Raw genomic sequence first — 15,189 nt, 5'->3', positions numbered from 1 at the left:
TCTGGGAGTTGGAGTCCAGCAGTCCTCCAAGCACCATCGTTTCCCATGCTGCTCTGGAATTCTGGGAGTTGGAGTCCAGCAATCATTCAGGGGCCACCGTTCTCCACCGCTGCTCCGCGAGGCCCCCTCCCTGCCCCGGATCGCTTGCTTGTGTAGGCAGGGGAGGCGCTGTTCCCGAGGACGCCCGCGGGCGCCCGGCTGGGAGAACGAGGCGAGCGCCGCCCTGCCACGCCGCCTCCGGCCGCCTGGGGCCGCTGTGGGGGACAAGGGGGGGCGTCGGCAGCGGCGTCGGCCCTCCAACCACTTCCGCCCGTCCCGGAAGTGCCGGGCGGAGCCATCGCGGCCAGCCAGCGCCGGGCGAGGCGCGGGGCGCGGGCGACGATGTGGTTCATGTACGCGCTGAGCTGGGTCGCGCTCCTCGTCCAGGCCGCCTTCGTCACCCTCGGCATCGGTGAGCGGAGGCCCGGGAGGCCCGGGAGCGCGGCGGCCCCGCCCCCCCGCCCGCCCGCCCGCCGTGGAGCCTCCCCGTCCAGGAGCAGTCTACCTCCCCCCGCCCCCGGGCTGGTTCGTGGGGGGAGGGGGCAGCGCTCAATGGACCCGGCCGGGCTTGGGGGGCGGCTGTGCCCGGGCAGAGAAGGCAGGCCGGCCTACCTCGCAGGGTCGTTGTTGGAAAGGGGAGAGGAGGCAGGAGGATTGGCTTTTCTCTCTCTTTCTCTTTCTTCTTCCTTTCTTTCTCTCTCTCTCTCTCTCTCTTCTCCTCCCCCCCCCCCGGTTGCTTCCAATTTCTTTGATTCCCTCCAATTTCCTTCCTTCTCTCCCTTTTCCTTCTTTCATCCCTCCTCCTTTCCTCACCTCCTTCCATCCTTCCTCCAGTTTCCTTCCTTTCTTCCTTTCTCTTCTATTCTTTCATTCCTTCCCTCCTTCCTTCCCTAGTCCTTTTTCCTTCCTTCCTTCCTTCCTTCCTTCCTTCCTCTTCTATTCTTTCATTCCTTCCCTCCTTCCTTCCCTATGCCTTCCTTCCTTCGTCCTTTTTCCTTCCTTCCTTCCTTCCTTCCTTCCTTCCTTCCTTCCTTCCTTCCTCTTCTATTCTTTCATTCCTTCCCTATGCCTTCCTTCCTTCTATCCCTCCCTCCCTTCCTATTTCTTTGATTCCTTCCTTCCTTTCTCCACCCCCCACTCTTTCTCTCACACATACACGTATCCTTATTTATTTGTTAAATTTAAATGCTGCCCATCTCGCTCTCCAGAGAGATCCTGGCCGGCTTACAATAGAAATACAAAAAATATATTAAAAAATTACAAGTGTAAGAACATTTAAAGTTACAAGAATTTTTTCCACGTGCGTGTAATTCTTTGTAATGTTATAGATACAGACCTATAGTTATGTAATAGTAGAACTTTACTCTGCCTCTTTCTCTTTCCTTCTCTCTATTTAATCAGTCTTCTCTCTATTAATCTATCATCTATGTGACTCTCTCCCTCCCTCTCCCTCCCTCCCTCTCTCTTTCTCTCCCTCCCTCCCCCCCTCTCTCAACCACTCCTCTCCCTTAGTTCTATAAATCTCAGGCTTATCTAATCAGGAAGCTGTTTCAGGGCTCTGAGTGATTCTTCACTTTGCTTCGGTTTCAGCTTTCTGTCCGGAAAAAACTTTCTGTATACACACACATCTATATACATACATATATACATACGTATATATGTATGTATGTATATATACCGGTATGTATGAATGTATGTATGAATGTATGTATGTATGTATGTATGTATGCCCAGCATAGCTTGAGCACCACTTATCTATCTGTCCATCCATCTATCTCGATCAATCTAATCTATCCTCTCACTCTCTCTCTCTCTGCCTCTCCCTTTTCATCGATCGACTGCCGATATCTGAATGGGAAAACAAATCTAACCCTAATAGCAATTGCGTGGTTGTCGTGACTGGGGAGAGGCAGGGCCCTGACTGTCTCCATTCGCTCCTGCCTCTTGCTCTGTGGCTGAGGATGAAGCTCGGAGGGGCAGATTGCCCCTATCTGAGGATGCTCCACCCGTTCAGCCGTGTGGGTGTGTGGGAGAAGTTGGACCTTTGCCTCCCCTGCAGGGGCAGCGGCTGCACTGATTGTGGGTAGGCAGTGTGGCCTAATGCTTGGCTGTTTCCCTCCCTCCCTCCCTCCCAGCGGCTGGATTGTACTACCTGGCGGAGCTGATAGAAGAATACACAGTGGCCACAAGCCGGATCATCAAATACATGATCTGGGTAAGCATCGACCTGCCTTCCACCTGGGTTTTTGGGGGGTCTCTCTGGCCTGGGCTCGGAGGGAGCAGGAAATGGGGAGCTGGGGGGGGATGACTGGGAAGCCTCTTTGAAGCTCAGCTGGGCTTCCAAACCTGGGAGAGCACACCCACTTTCTGAGCTGCCTTCGCTGGCCCTCTCTCCCCTTTCCAGGGGAAAACATTTACAAGTAGTTCTCAGCTTACAGCTGTTCACTTAGTGACAATTCAAGGTTACGACAACGCTGAAAAAAGGCGACTTAGGACATATTTTCACCCTGACGACCGTTGCAGCGTCAAAATTCGGACGCTCGGCAACTGACTTCACATTCACGACGGTCGCAGCGTCCCGGGGGTGGGTGGGTCCCGTGATCCCCTTTTGCGACCGTCTTGACAAGCAAAGTCAAATGGGGGAAGCCTTATTCGCTTAACGACCGCGTTGCTCACTGAACAACGGCAGTATTTGAGGGGCTGCCCCAAAGGAGAGGCGGTCAAGCTATTCTCCAAAGCGCCTGAAGGCAGGACAAGAAGCAGCAACGGATGGAAACTCATCAAGGAGAGAAGCAACCTGGAATTAAGGAGAAACATCCTGACAGTGAGGACAATTAACCAGTGGAACAGCTTGCCACCAGACGTTGTGGGTGCTCCATCACTGGAGCTTTTTCAGCAGAGATTGAACCGCTATTTCTCTGGGATAGGGCCTCCTGCTTGAGCAGGGGGTCGGACTAGAAGACCTCCAAGGTCCCTTCCCGCTCCTATCCTGATTGAAATGTCTTAACAACAAGAAACGAGTCTGCCGTGACCTGCTTTTGTCTCCTAGTTCTCCACGGCTGTGCTGGTCGGCCTGTATCTCTTCGAGCGCTTCCCGGGTCTCCTGGTGGGCGTGGGTCTCTTCACCAACCTGGTCTACTTCGGATTGCTGCAGACCTTCCCCTTCATCATGTTGACCTCCCCCAATTTCATCCTCTCCTGTGGTGAGTGCCTCCCTCGGCGCCCTCCTCTGCGACCCTTGACCTCGTCAAACGCTGCGGTTGCGTCCCTGGGCTTGTGGCCCCGCAGCCTCGCGTGGGGGAGATGTGGGGTTTGCCCCCCCCCACCACCACACCCATCTCCACCCCCAGGAAACGGCTCTTACGCCTCGGTTCTGTTGTGGGTTTAGATCAGGGGGTCTCCCAAATTGGCCACGTGTAAGACTCGTGGACTTCAACTCCCAGAATTCCCCAGCCAGCCATGCTGGCTGGCTGGGGAATTCTGGGAGTTGAAGTCCCCGAGTCTTACAAGTGGCCAAGGTTGGAGAGGCCTGTTCTAGATTAGGAGGGGAAGTCAGCTCCTGATCCATTCTGCAGTCTCGCTTGAGACCTAAAGCGCGGACTGCCTGATTTGGGGTGTGGGGGGGGTTCCCCATAAGGTGTGTCACTATTCAGAAGGCAGGTAAGGCAAAGACTACTTGTGTGTACTTCCATTTTTCCTTTGCCATCCAGATTTAGATCGGGAGGTGCTTGCAGTAAGGATTGTCTCTTTCTCTGTCCGTCTGTCTGTCTGTTTGTATCTAAGAATAATCAGAATAATCAGAATAAGAGCTGGAGGAGACCTTGGAGTTCTTCAGCCCCCTGCTCAAGCAGGAATCCCTCAGATAAGGGGCTGTCCAATCTCTTCTTCAAAGCCTCCAGGGACGAAGCACCCACAACCTCATCTCTCTGTCTGTCCATCCATCCATCTCTCTGTCTCTCTGTCTATCCATCTATCTTTCCATCTAATCTATCTGTCTGTCTGTTTGTCTGTCTGTCTATCCATCCATCCACCTACCTGTCTGTGTCTGTCTCTTTCCATCTATCTACCTACCTACCTACCTACCTTGTCTTTCTGTCTGTCTGTCTTTCCATCCATCTATCTATCCATCCATCCACCTACCTGTCTGTGTCTGTCTGTCTCTTTCCATCTATCTACCTACCTACCTTGTCTGTCCATCCATCCATCCATCTACCTGTCTGTGTCTCTTTCCATCTCTCTCCCTCTCTCCCTCCCTCCCTCCCTCCCTCCCTACCTTGTCTGTCTGTCTTTCCATCCATCCATCCACCTACCTGTCTGTGTCTGTCTGTCTCTTTCCATCTATCTATCTGTCTGTCGGTCTGTCTGTCTATCTATCTATCTATCTATCTATCTATCTATCTATCTATCTATCTATCTATCTATCTATCTATCTATCTATCTATCTATCTATCTATCTATCATCTATCTATCTCTTTCTCCCTGTCTCTCTCTCTTTCTCCCTGTCTCTCTTTCTATCTGTCTGTCTGTCTGTCTGTCTATCTATCTATCTATCTATCTATCTATCTATCTATCTATCTATCTATCTATCTATCTATCTATCTATCTATCTATCTATCTATCTATCTATCTATCTATCTATCTATCTATCTATCTATCTCTATCCCCCTCTCTCCCTCCCCTTCTCTCCCTCTCTCTCCCTCCCTCTCTCTCCCTCCCTCTCTCTTTCCCTCCCTCCCTCCCCCCTCCCTCAACCACTCCTCTTCCTTAGTTCTATAAATCTCAGGCTTATCTAATCAGGAAGCTGTTTCAGGGCTCTGCGTGATTCTTCGCTTTGATTCATTTCGGCTTCGGTTTTCTTTTCTTTTTCTTTTTTTCCTCTTCCTCAATCCTGCTTCAGAGATTTTGTAAGGTTACAACGTCGGCCACGTTTCGTAACGTGTCCGGGGCTTGTCCAAGACTCGGGAGTAATAGGGAAGGCGGAGAAGGTGGATCTGACCGAAGTGGCAAATGTTTACTCGCAGTCAGAGCTAGGAACACACTTTTTTTTTTTTTTTGTCAAAGAGGGCAGAGACCCCCTTGAAATCCGAAGACCGGGAGGGGTTGGGTGGCCCCTTTTCCCACGAACAAACCCGGTTTACGAGGCTTAAACTTTTGGGAGCTGCCGGTCTTTGGCTGTCGCAGCCTGCGGTCTCCGGGGTGTGTGTGTGTGTCTCTCTTCCCACAGTGTTTGGGCCCTAAGGGAGACCTTGGACTCCACGCTGGCTGAGCGAAGTACCCCAGAATTGTAAGCACCTCCTCTTTCCCCCCCCCCCCCTCTTTTGCAGTGCTGGTTGTGTTGAACCACTACCTGGCCTTTCAATATTTCGCAGAGGAATATTATCCCTTCTCGGAGGTAAGTGGGGTTTGGGGAGGGGTCTGGAGAGGGGAGAGGGGTTACTGTAAAGCCACAAGACCCTGCTGTGTTTTCCTCTCTGCAGTGCTATCTTTTTCTCCTCCCCCCCTTTTTCCTTCCCTTTTCCCTTCCCCTGTCTCTCCTGTTATTCCCTTTCGCACGTTTGTATCCTAGATAATATCATTACTCAGATAATAATAAAAAATAAATTTGGGGGCTCGGCGGTGGCTGTAAGTCAGGGACCACCTGTACAGGGTCAGCTGGGGGGGAGGGGCAGGCTTGGATGATGACCTGGGGGTTCCGTGCCCCCCACCTTTGGCTCGCCACANTGCTGTGCCTCCCTCTCTGCAGTGCTATCTCCCCCCCCTTTTTTTTTCCTTCCCTTTTCCCTCCCCTGTCTCTCCTGTTATTCCCTTTCGCACGTTTGTATCCTAGATAATATCATTACTCAGATAATAATAAAAAATAAATTTGGGGGCTCGGCGGTGGCTGTAAGTCAGGGACCACCTGTACAGGGTCAGCTGGGGGGGAGGGGCAGGCTTGGATGATGACCTGGGGGTTCCGTGCCCCCCACCTTTGGCTCGCCACATCCAGGTCACCTCCAGAGGAGGCCAAATGGAGCTGGTCAGGTTCCTGGTTGTGGCACAGCTTGGCTGTGCTCCCCGGCGAGAACAAATAGAATATCTTTTATTGTCGTTGTGTGACTCACAACGAAATTAAGTTCACAATGAAATCTCCAGAAGCGGTGAATGCTCCAAGACTGGAAGTTTTTAAGAAGAGACTGGACAGCCCTTTGTCCGAAATGGTGTAGGGTTTCCTGCCTGAGCAGGGGGTTGGACTAGATGACCTCCAAGGTCCCTTTCAACTTTTTAATTATTACTATTATTATTACTATTATTATTACTATTATTATTACTATTATTATTATTATATCAAATATCTGAGCTTTCACAGCATGAATGCTCCAACATCGGAAGTTTTTAAGAAGAGACTGGACAGCCATTTGTCCAAAATGGTATAGGGTTTCCTGCCTGAGCAGGGGGTTGGACTAGATGACCTCCAACGTCCCTTCCAATTTTACTACTACTACTACTACTACTACTACTACTACTACTACTACTACTACTACTACTACTACTATTATTATTATTATTATTATTATTATTATTATTATTATTATTATTATTATATCAAATATCTGAGCTTTCACAGCATGAATGCTCCAACACTGGAAGTTTTTAAGAAGAAGACTGGACAGCCCTTTGTCCGAAATGGTGTAGGGTTTCCTGCCTGAGCAGGGGGTTGGACTAGATGACCTCCAAGGTCCCTTCCAACTTTATTATTATTATTATTAAGTATTAATAAATTAAATGCGTGGGTCGTAGGGGCTTTGGGCCTGCAGGGGGCGCTCCGGGACCGTGGCTGGGCTTGCTGGGATGGTTTTGGGGGGACCGGCTTGTCTGATGCTCTTTCTCTCCTGTCCCCCCCGTCCTCTTCCAGGTCCTGGCCTATTTCACCTTTTGCCTTTGGCTGATCCCCTTCGCCTTCTTCGTGTCTCTGTCGGCTGGCGAAAACGTCCTGCCTTCCACCGTCCAGCCTGGAGGTCAGTTCTCTAGCCAGACCCCCTTGTGCCCAGGGAGGGAGAAAACAACCCCCCCTCCCCCCCGCAGAATTCACACCCAGCCCAAATCTGCAGCAATGTTACGTATTGCTCGATTCGCGCTGGGTGTCTCCCCCAAAAAAGGGGGAACAATGGCTGGCCTCAAGGAACCGTTGACGTGGGGTCCCTGGTGCTTCTCTGAGCTGGGCTGTTTCTTTGCAGACGTCTCATGACCCAGCTAGGTAACGTCGTCAGTGCTGGAAGGGAGAGAGGGGTTTTGAGGAAGAGGATTGTGGGTCCTTGGGGCTCCCTGAGACGTTTCATTACCCAACAAGAGAACATCATCGTTGCTGGAAAGGGGGAGGGAATTGCTCTCCGTTTATATATGGTGGGAATGTTCCTGGTCGTTCCTTAACTAGGTTGTTGTTCACTGTTGGACTGAATAGAATAGAATAATAATAAAGTTGGAAGGGACCTTGGAGGTCTTCTAGTCCCACCCCCTGCTTAGGAGATTGTTTCCGTTGGTAGGTAGTAGTTCCTTGATTGGGGTTAGCGTTTACTTGCTGATTGTTGTTCCAGTACTCATCTCTGCCTACCTGGGTGTTGATTGCTGGTGAGGAATAGAATGGAATGAAATAGAAATAGGATAGGATAATAAAGAATAGAATAGAATAGAATAGAATAGAATAGAATAGAATAGAATAGAATAGGAATAAATGAATAGAATAGGAATAGAATCTAGAATAGAGTACAGAATAGAATGCAGAAGAGAATGGAATAGAATATAGAATATAATAGAATAAGGAATAGAATAGAATAGAATGGAATGCAGAATAGAATAGAATAGAAATAAGAATGGAATAACAGAACAGAACAGAATATAGAATAGAATAGAATACAGTAGAATAGAATAGAATAGAATATAGAATAGAATGCAGAATAGAACAGAATAGAAATATGAATGAATAGAATAGAAATAAGAATGAATAGAATAGAATAGAACAGAATAGAATATAGAATGGAATAAAAATAGAACAGAACAGAATAGAATAGAATAGAAATAAATGAATAGAATAGGAATAGAATGCAGAAGAGAATGGAATAGAATCTAGAATAAATATAGAATAGAATAAGGAATAGTAATAGGAATGAATAGAATAGAATAGAATAACAGAACAGAATATAGAATAGAATAGAATAGAGTAAATAGAATGCAGAATAGAATAGAAATTAGAATAGAATAGAAATAAGAATGAATAGAATAGAATAGAAATTAGAATGAATAGAATAGAAATTAGAATAGAATAGAATAGAAATAAGAATGAATAGAATAGAAATAGGAATAGAATAGAATAGAAATAAGAATGAATAGAATAGAATAGAAATTAGAATGAATAGAATAGAAATTAGAATAGAATAGAATAGAAATAAGAATGAATAGAATAGAAATAGGAATAGAATAGAATAATAACTTTATTGTCACTTTGAATGTACACTAACCGGCATACATTAAAATGAAATTCCGTTGCATTCAGCTCTCCAAGGAGGCATTTGCGTCTTTTTGCTTCTTTTCTGGCTATTTGCTTGTCTCTCTTGAATGCTGTGCAAATGTCGCTTACCTCCAGGTGCCTGTGGATGGCTGATTGGTCCAAGTGCCCGGCCTCCAGGAATTCTCTAGCGTTTTTGGACTTGATCTACGACGCTCACCGTTTCCCAGTTGGAACTTAGGGCAAAGTCTGCCCGTGGGTTGTGCAATTGTGAAAATTGAGGGGTTTTCATCCCAAGGCGTGGGCGAGCCATCAGCTCGATCAAGGAACCACCAAGAACGTCCCAGCCACGCTTGACAAGACAAGGCTTGTGCATAAACAGAGCGCAAAGCTGCCCCCCCCCCCGGTTCAGCCCTGAGCTGCAGATACAGGCAGTCCTCCGCTTTGCTTAGTGACCGTTTGAAGTTATTACAGCACTGAAAAAAGGACCATTTTTCACACGCCCATCGTAGCCTCCCCCCGGGGGGGTGTCACGTGATTTACATTTGGGTGCGTGACGTTTATGGCAGGTTGCCGTGTCGCCTGACCCCAGCAAAACTCCCTGAGGGGAGCCAGATTCACTTAACAACTGTGTTGCTAATTTAACAGCCGCAGCGATCCACTTAGCGAGGGTGGCAAGGACCGTCGTAAAACGAGGCAAAACTCACTGAGCCGTCTCGCTTAGCAGCAGAACTCTTGGGCTCGCTTAACAAATGGTGGCGTGAAAAGTCGTAAAACAGGGGCGAAGCTCCCTTAGCCAATTTCTCACTGGGCGAGCTCGGTTTTGGGCCCCTAAGCCGAGGACCACCTGTGTATAAGTGGGGGGAAAAGCGCCCTCCCCCCCAGTCTGCCATTTCCGTGTCTCCCTTCGGCTGGCCCTTGCCTTCCCCACCGGGTGGGCTGGGTAAGGTGTGTGGGTGGGGGCAGTGTTTTCTTCACAAGTGGGCAGAGCCAGCCCTGGGAGGTGAGTGTGCGGGACCCTGCCCTTTTTTAATCTGATTTGTCTCTTTTGTGCTCAGACGATGTGGTCTCCAACTACTTCACCAAAGGGAAGCGAGGGAAGCGTTCGGGAATCCTCTTGGTCTTCTCCTTCATCAAGGAAGCCATCTTGCCCAGCCGACAGAAGATGTACTGATGTCCCCCCCCTCCGGCACCCCGGTTTTGTTTTGTTTTTCTCCCTCTTCTGGCTAGTACAGAAACCTTCCTGCCTGCCCCAAAAGGGCGACCTCTCGTCCCCCCTTTTCCTTACGTCGATCCCTTTGGGGTCAACAAACCAGGACCAGAGGCTGGGAGCTGAGCCTCCAGATCCCTCTCTTTCTTGGAGATGGCTGGTGGAGGGGACAGGGCCGAGGAAGGGGATCCCTCCCCCCTCTCGGCCACCCTCTCAATGAGCCCCCCTCCCCGATGAACTCTTGGCGTGCTTCTAAGCAGGGCACGTCACCTCTTCGTGGTAGGAAGGGATGCAACATTTCACCAGCTGCCCACTGCCGGAATTCGTCCAGATTTTGAGAGGAATCTGCCGAGAGACCCCGGGCGGAGTGGATTCCTTAAAGACGTAGTTGCTGAGCTGACCCAGGCTGTCCAGCCAGGAATTAAAGGGGCTTCCTGCATTTTGCTGGGAGAGTTCCTCTCCAGAAGGCTGCAGAGACAAGGACCAACTTTGGTTCAAAAAAGAAAAAAAAGAAAGGAACCGAGAACGAGGGTTCACACAAACGTCCCGGGGTCCGCTTTTTGGGGCGTGTCAGAAAGGAGACCTGGGTTCAGCCCCGAAGACTGCCGGCATCTCGCCCCGAAGCTTCAGGGACTTAAGCCGGGGTCGGTGAAAACCGGACTGGTCGGGGAAGGAACCGAGATTGTCGTGCAAAGAATTGGTGAGGCGGTGCCTGGAATGTGGGAAGTCAGAGACGTCGACGCTGCGCCTCCGGCTGGCGCAACACCTGACTCCGCTCTGGCGATGGTCAGGCTGCCGGGCCCGTCCGGAGGACCTCAGAGGCTCCCAGCTGTCGCTTTGTTCTTGGCTGAGGTAGAAGGCTGCCTCTTTCAGCACACAGGCCCGTGTTCACAATAAAGGTGTTCGGTCACGTGCTTGACCACAGAACGAGCACACAGCCCTCCATTTCTCCTTTTCCTTCAGCGATTGTCGTGATTTGTCGGCATCGGTTTTGTTGGGACACAGCCGAGCCTCTACTTAACAAGCACTCATTTAGTGACCGTTCAAAATGACGACGGCACTGAGAAAAAAAAACCGACCTAGGATCGTTGGTCACACTTAGGACCGTTGCAGCACACACCCCCCCAGGGTCACGTGATAAAAATTCAGATGCTTAGCAACTGACTCGTACGTACGACAGTCACAGTGTGCCCGGGAGGGGGGTTGTGTGTCACATGATCCCCTTTTTGCGACCTTTTGACGAGGGGAAGGCAGAGTCACTCAGCAACCTTGTCCCAGACTTAAACAACCGCAGCCGTTCGCTTAACCAACCGTGGCCCAAAAGGTGGTAAAACGGGGCAAAACCCACTTAAGAACGGTCTCACTTAGCAACAGCAATTTTAGCCGTAAGTTGAGGACTACCTGTATTTTGCAGCCCCTGCTTTGTAAATTGAGGACTGATGGACGCAGAACTGCCCTAGTGCCCTTTTATTACTATTAAATGTCTCTTGAGCATTGCAGATTCATCCCTATCGGATGCTTTAGGAGGGGGGATTATTTGGGGAGGGGGTATCCCTGCCCCTTTGCCCTCTGGGGCAGGGCAGGAGGGCCCCCTGCGAGGACTCCTAAGGGTCGGCCGATTCGCCCTGGACGGAGGGGGTCTCCTTGGAGGACTTGGAGCTCGCCGTCCTGGGACTCAGAAGTTCAGCGCTGCCGTAGGCGTTGACGTGGGTCCGGAGGGTGCTCAGAAAGACGGGGTCCAGGGTGACCCGCAGGCTGAGGGCCATTTGGTCAGTCCACCAGTGCTCGGGCCCCGGGGGACGCCGGTGCTTCAGGTTAAAGATCTGCACCGGCCGGAGTCCCCCGGGCACCTCCATGCGGGGGGTCCAGCTGCGCGGGTAGAGGCTCCGGTAAAGGACCTCGTAGGGCAGGTCGGGCACGCTGCTCACCCGGCCGATGTTGTCAATCTGGATCACCGGCTCGCCGAAAGGGTCCTTGAAGAGGAAGAGGAAGGAGGTGAAGTCGTGGGGCGGCTGCTTCTCGGCCTCCACGCCCAGCCGGATGAGCTGCGGCCGGGAGATGGAAGTCGCCGGCTCGGAGTCCAGGTTGGTGCTGAGGTTCCAGGGCTTCTGACGCCGGTAGCGCCGCTGCATGCTGAGGATGGAGTCGGAGCGCTCGCCCCACAGCAGGGTGCCCAGGGAGGGGACCGGGCTGGCTATCTGGCCGGCCACCTTGCGGAGGGTCAGCGAGTGGCGCTGGACGTGCGCCAGGCCTAAGAGGGTGCCGGTGGGCAACGGCAGGCCCTTCTTCACCAGCCAGCTCTCGAAGGCCATCATGTTGCAGATGTTCAGCTCCCTCTGTTAACAGAAAAGTAAAGGCACTGAGCCCTGCCCCCCCCAGGCCTTGGGAAGAGCATCCCCCTCCCCAATACGAGAGGACCCCCCCCCACCCTCTTGGCCTAGGGCCAGAAAGACCTGCTCTGGCCACCCGGAGTCGTGAACCCGAGATGGCTGGTTATAGGAACTGAAATAAACGAATACGCCTATCGTAGGGGAGACTGTGAGTTCTAGTTTCATCTTAGCTATGAAAACCAGCTGGGTGATTTTGGGCCAATCGCCAGGAGGTGGTGAGTTCTAGTCCTGCCTTAGGCACGAAAGCTGGCTGGGTGGCTTTGGGCCAATCACCAGGAGACGGTGAGTTCTAGTCCTGCCTTAGGCGTGAAAACCAGCTGGGTGACTTTGGGCCAGTCACATCTTAAAAACCTGTGCTGAAGCACCCACAATTTCTGGTGGCAAGCTGTTCCACCAGTGATTTGTCCTCACTGTCAGCAAATTTCTCCTTAGTTCCCGGTTGCTTCTCTCCTTGATCTGTTTCCATCCCTCACTTCTTGTCCTGCCTTCCGGCTCTTTTTGAGAATAAATTGACCCCCTCCTCTTCTTTGGGGCAGCCCCTCAAATACTGGAAGGCTGCTGTCATGTGTACACACACACACACAGGTCCTTTTCATTAAACTAGACCAGGGGTAGGCAACCTTGGCTCTTTTATGACTCATGGACTTCAACTCCCAGAATCCCTGAGCCAGCATGGGGGAAATATGGCCTCCTATATGACTCGTGGACTTCAACTCCCAGAATTCCTGAGCCAGCATGGCTCAGCATGGAAACCTCTCCCTTTCCCCTCAGCATGGCTGGCTCAGGAATTCTGGGAGTTGAAGTCCACGAGTTATGAAGGGGCCATCGTTCCCCCATGCTGGCTCAGGAATTCTGGGAGTTGAAGTCCACCAGTCATAAAAACAGCCGAGGTGGCCTACCCCTGAACTAGACGTTCCTAATTCCTGTTTAGGAATGGGAGATACACAGCCGCTACCTGCTCCCTTTGAAGGAACTGCCGTTGCTTCATCTCACACTCGGCTTTGATGGAGTCCAGTTTGCACATCTGCCTCAGCTGGTGCTTCTTGTCCGCCTTCCACATGGCGTGGGAGAGACGCCTGCGGGGGGGGGGGGGACACAGAGCAGAGCGGTTAAGCATCCTCATCCTCATCAACTCCCTTGCAGGGACCCCTCCCCTTGCCCTATGGCCTGCCTGTAAACATTGGGGAGGGGGGAGTTTACGTTTTGGAGATGGGATTGTCCTACATTGTAAAGAAAAGTCCCTTGTCTGGAATGGTCTAGGTCTCCTGCTGGAGCAGGGGGTTGGACTAGAAGACCTCCGTGGTCCCTTCCATCTGTTGTTCTGTTATCCTTCCTTCCTTCCTTCCTTCCTTCCTTCCTTCCTTCCTTCCTTCCTTCCTTCCTTCCTTCCTTCCTTCCTTCCTTCCTTCCTTCCTTTTTTTCCTCCCTCCCTTCTCCAACACTGGAAGTTTTTAAGAAGAGACTGGAAAGCCACTTGTCTGGAATGGTCTAGGTCTCCTGCTGGAGCAGGGGGTTGGACTAGAAGACCTCCATGGTCCCTTCCATCTGTTGTTCTGTTGTCCTTCCTTCCTTCCTCCCTCCCTCCCTCCCTCCCTTCTCCAACACTGGAAGTTTTTTAAGAAGAGACTGGACAGTCACTTGTCTCAATAGGTCTCCTGCTTGAGCAGGGGGTTGGACTAGATGACCTCCGTGGTCCCTTCCAACTCGGCTCTTCTGTTCCCGATAGTCCTCAACTTACAACAGTTCAGTCAGCGGCCGTTCAAACTTAAAACAGCCCTGAAAGAAAGGGACTTTCGGACCGTTTTTCACACGACTGTTGCAGCATCCCCGGGGTCTGGTGATCAAAATTCAGACGCTCGGCAACTGACTCACACTTATGACGGTCGCAGTGTCCCGGGTCAAGTGATCCCCTTTGCGACCTTCAGTGGGGAAGCCGGGTTCACTTAACAACCGTGTCACTAACTTAACAACGGCAGTGATTCCACTTAACGACCGCGGCGAGAACAGTCGTAAAATGAGGCAAAACGTATTTAACTGTCTCGTTTAGAAACTTTCGTGCCTAAGGCGGGACCAGAACTCACCGTCTCCTGGGGATTGGCCCACAGTTACCATCCATCTGGCTTTCCTAGCTAAGGTGGGATTTGAACTCACGGTCTCTTGCAGGGGTCTTCCAACTTGGCCCTTTGATGACTTGTGGACTTCAACTCCCAGAATTCCTCACGCTGGCTGAGGAATTCTGGGAGTTGAGGTCCACTCCTCTTAAAGTCTACATCAGGGGTCTTCCAACTTGGCCCTTTGATGACTTGTGGACTTCAACTCCCAGAATTCCTCAGCCAGGCACGCGTGCCTGGCTGAGGAATTCTGGGAGTTGAAGTCCACAAGTCATCAAAGGGCCAAGTTGGAAGACCCCTGATCTCTTGCTTTCTACTCTGGTGACAACTACTAGACCAAACGGTCAAGTTATGGATTCTCGGCCCTGGGCCGAGGCTGGAGTAGATGATCTCCAGGGCCCCCCTCTGAGCTGGACACTCCGTGGTGCCCTTCCACGAGGCTTCGCAGCCCCCTTACTCACTTGGCGCAGCTTCTGTGGCCCCACATTTTGCACAGGTCGATGGGTTTCTGTCCCTCGTTGTCCCGGCTGTGGACGTCGGCCCCAGCGTCAATCAAAGCCTGGAGACAGTTCTCGCGCCCCTCGCTGGCTGCCTTGTGGAGGGGAGACACCCCGTTGAAATTCTGCCTGGGGAGCCAGAATGGGGGGGGTGGGGGGGTTAAGGAAGTCCTAAAATTGGGTGAAAAGTCCCCCCGGATGCTTTCCCGAGGTGACTTGTAAGCGACTGGGGCAGGACGGTGGTCAAGGGATGGCCTCACCCCCCCCCAACCTGGAGGCCTCAAGCTCTGAGATTGGGGGGCTGCCAGACCCCCAGAGTTCAGCCAGGGAGGAGGGGACTGTGGGTCTCTGGGGCCTGGCTGCTTTTTGGGCAGACGTTTCGTGACCCAACTAGGTAGCATCAGCAGTGCTAGAAGGGAGTGGTAAGAGGGGAGGAGGAGGAGGAGGAGGAGGAGGAGGAGGA

The 15,189-nt window shown here is 51.5% G+C and overlaps 2 protein-coding genes across 2 annotated transcripts in view; one reads left to right on the top strand and one right to left on the bottom strand.

The window, feature by feature from the left end:
• Positions 1-373: 373 nt before the first annotated feature.
• Positions 374-9,710, top strand: LOC107299017 (protein TEX261). The gene is made up of 6 exons (XM_015828382.1): positions 374-451; positions 2,175-2,254; positions 3,089-3,242; positions 5,364-5,431; positions 6,932-7,034; positions 9,577-9,710. The coding sequence occupies exons 1-6, from the start codon at positions 382-384 to the stop codon at positions 9,690-9,692; spliced, it is 591 nt and encodes a 196-aa protein (XP_015683868.1). The 5' UTR covers positions 374-381; the 3' UTR covers positions 9,693-9,710.
• Positions 9,711-9,980: 270 nt separating this feature from the next.
• The window catches only part of LOC114923574, a 28,154-nt gene continuing 22,945 nt past the window's right edge, over positions 9,981-15,189 (bottom strand). Inside the window, exons 16-20 of the mRNA XM_029286661.1 lie at positions 14,691-14,855; positions 13,074-13,194; positions 11,393-12,064; positions 10,312-10,592; positions 9,981-10,215 (exon numbers count right to left, since the gene is read on the bottom strand). Coding sequence (XP_029142494.1) covers positions 9,981-10,215; positions 10,312-10,592; positions 11,393-12,064; positions 13,074-13,194; positions 14,691-14,855 — 1,474 coding nt within the window. The remainder of the gene's footprint in view (positions 10,216-10,311; positions 10,593-11,392; positions 12,065-13,073; positions 13,195-14,690; positions 14,856-15,189) is intronic.

Source organism: Protobothrops mucrosquamatus, unplaced genomic scaffold (assembly GCF_001527695.2).
Source record: "Protobothrops mucrosquamatus isolate PMUCROS unplaced genomic scaffold, P.Mucros_1.0 scaffold4440, whole genome shotgun sequence".
NCBI lineage: Eukaryota > Metazoa > Chordata > Lepidosauria > Squamata > Viperidae > Protobothrops > Protobothrops mucrosquamatus.
Note: the sequence above shows the minus strand (reverse complement) of the source record. Positions and strands in the feature narration are given on the sequence as shown.

Bases quoted from the DNA above. Each gene is read 5' to 3' on its own strand.
- LOC107299017 (XM_015828382.1), top strand. From the start codon at position 382: ATGTGGTTCATGTACGCGCTGAGCTGGGTCGCGCTCCTCGTCCAGGCC. The intron at 452-2,174 runs GTGAGCGGAGGC...CCTCCCTCCCAG, and splicing joins CTTCGTCACCCTCGGCATCG to CGGCTGGATTGTACTACCTG. The intron at 5,432-6,931 runs GTAAGTGGGGTT...GTCCTCTTCCAG, and splicing joins AATATTATCCCTTCTCGGAG to GTCCTGGCCTATTTCACCTT.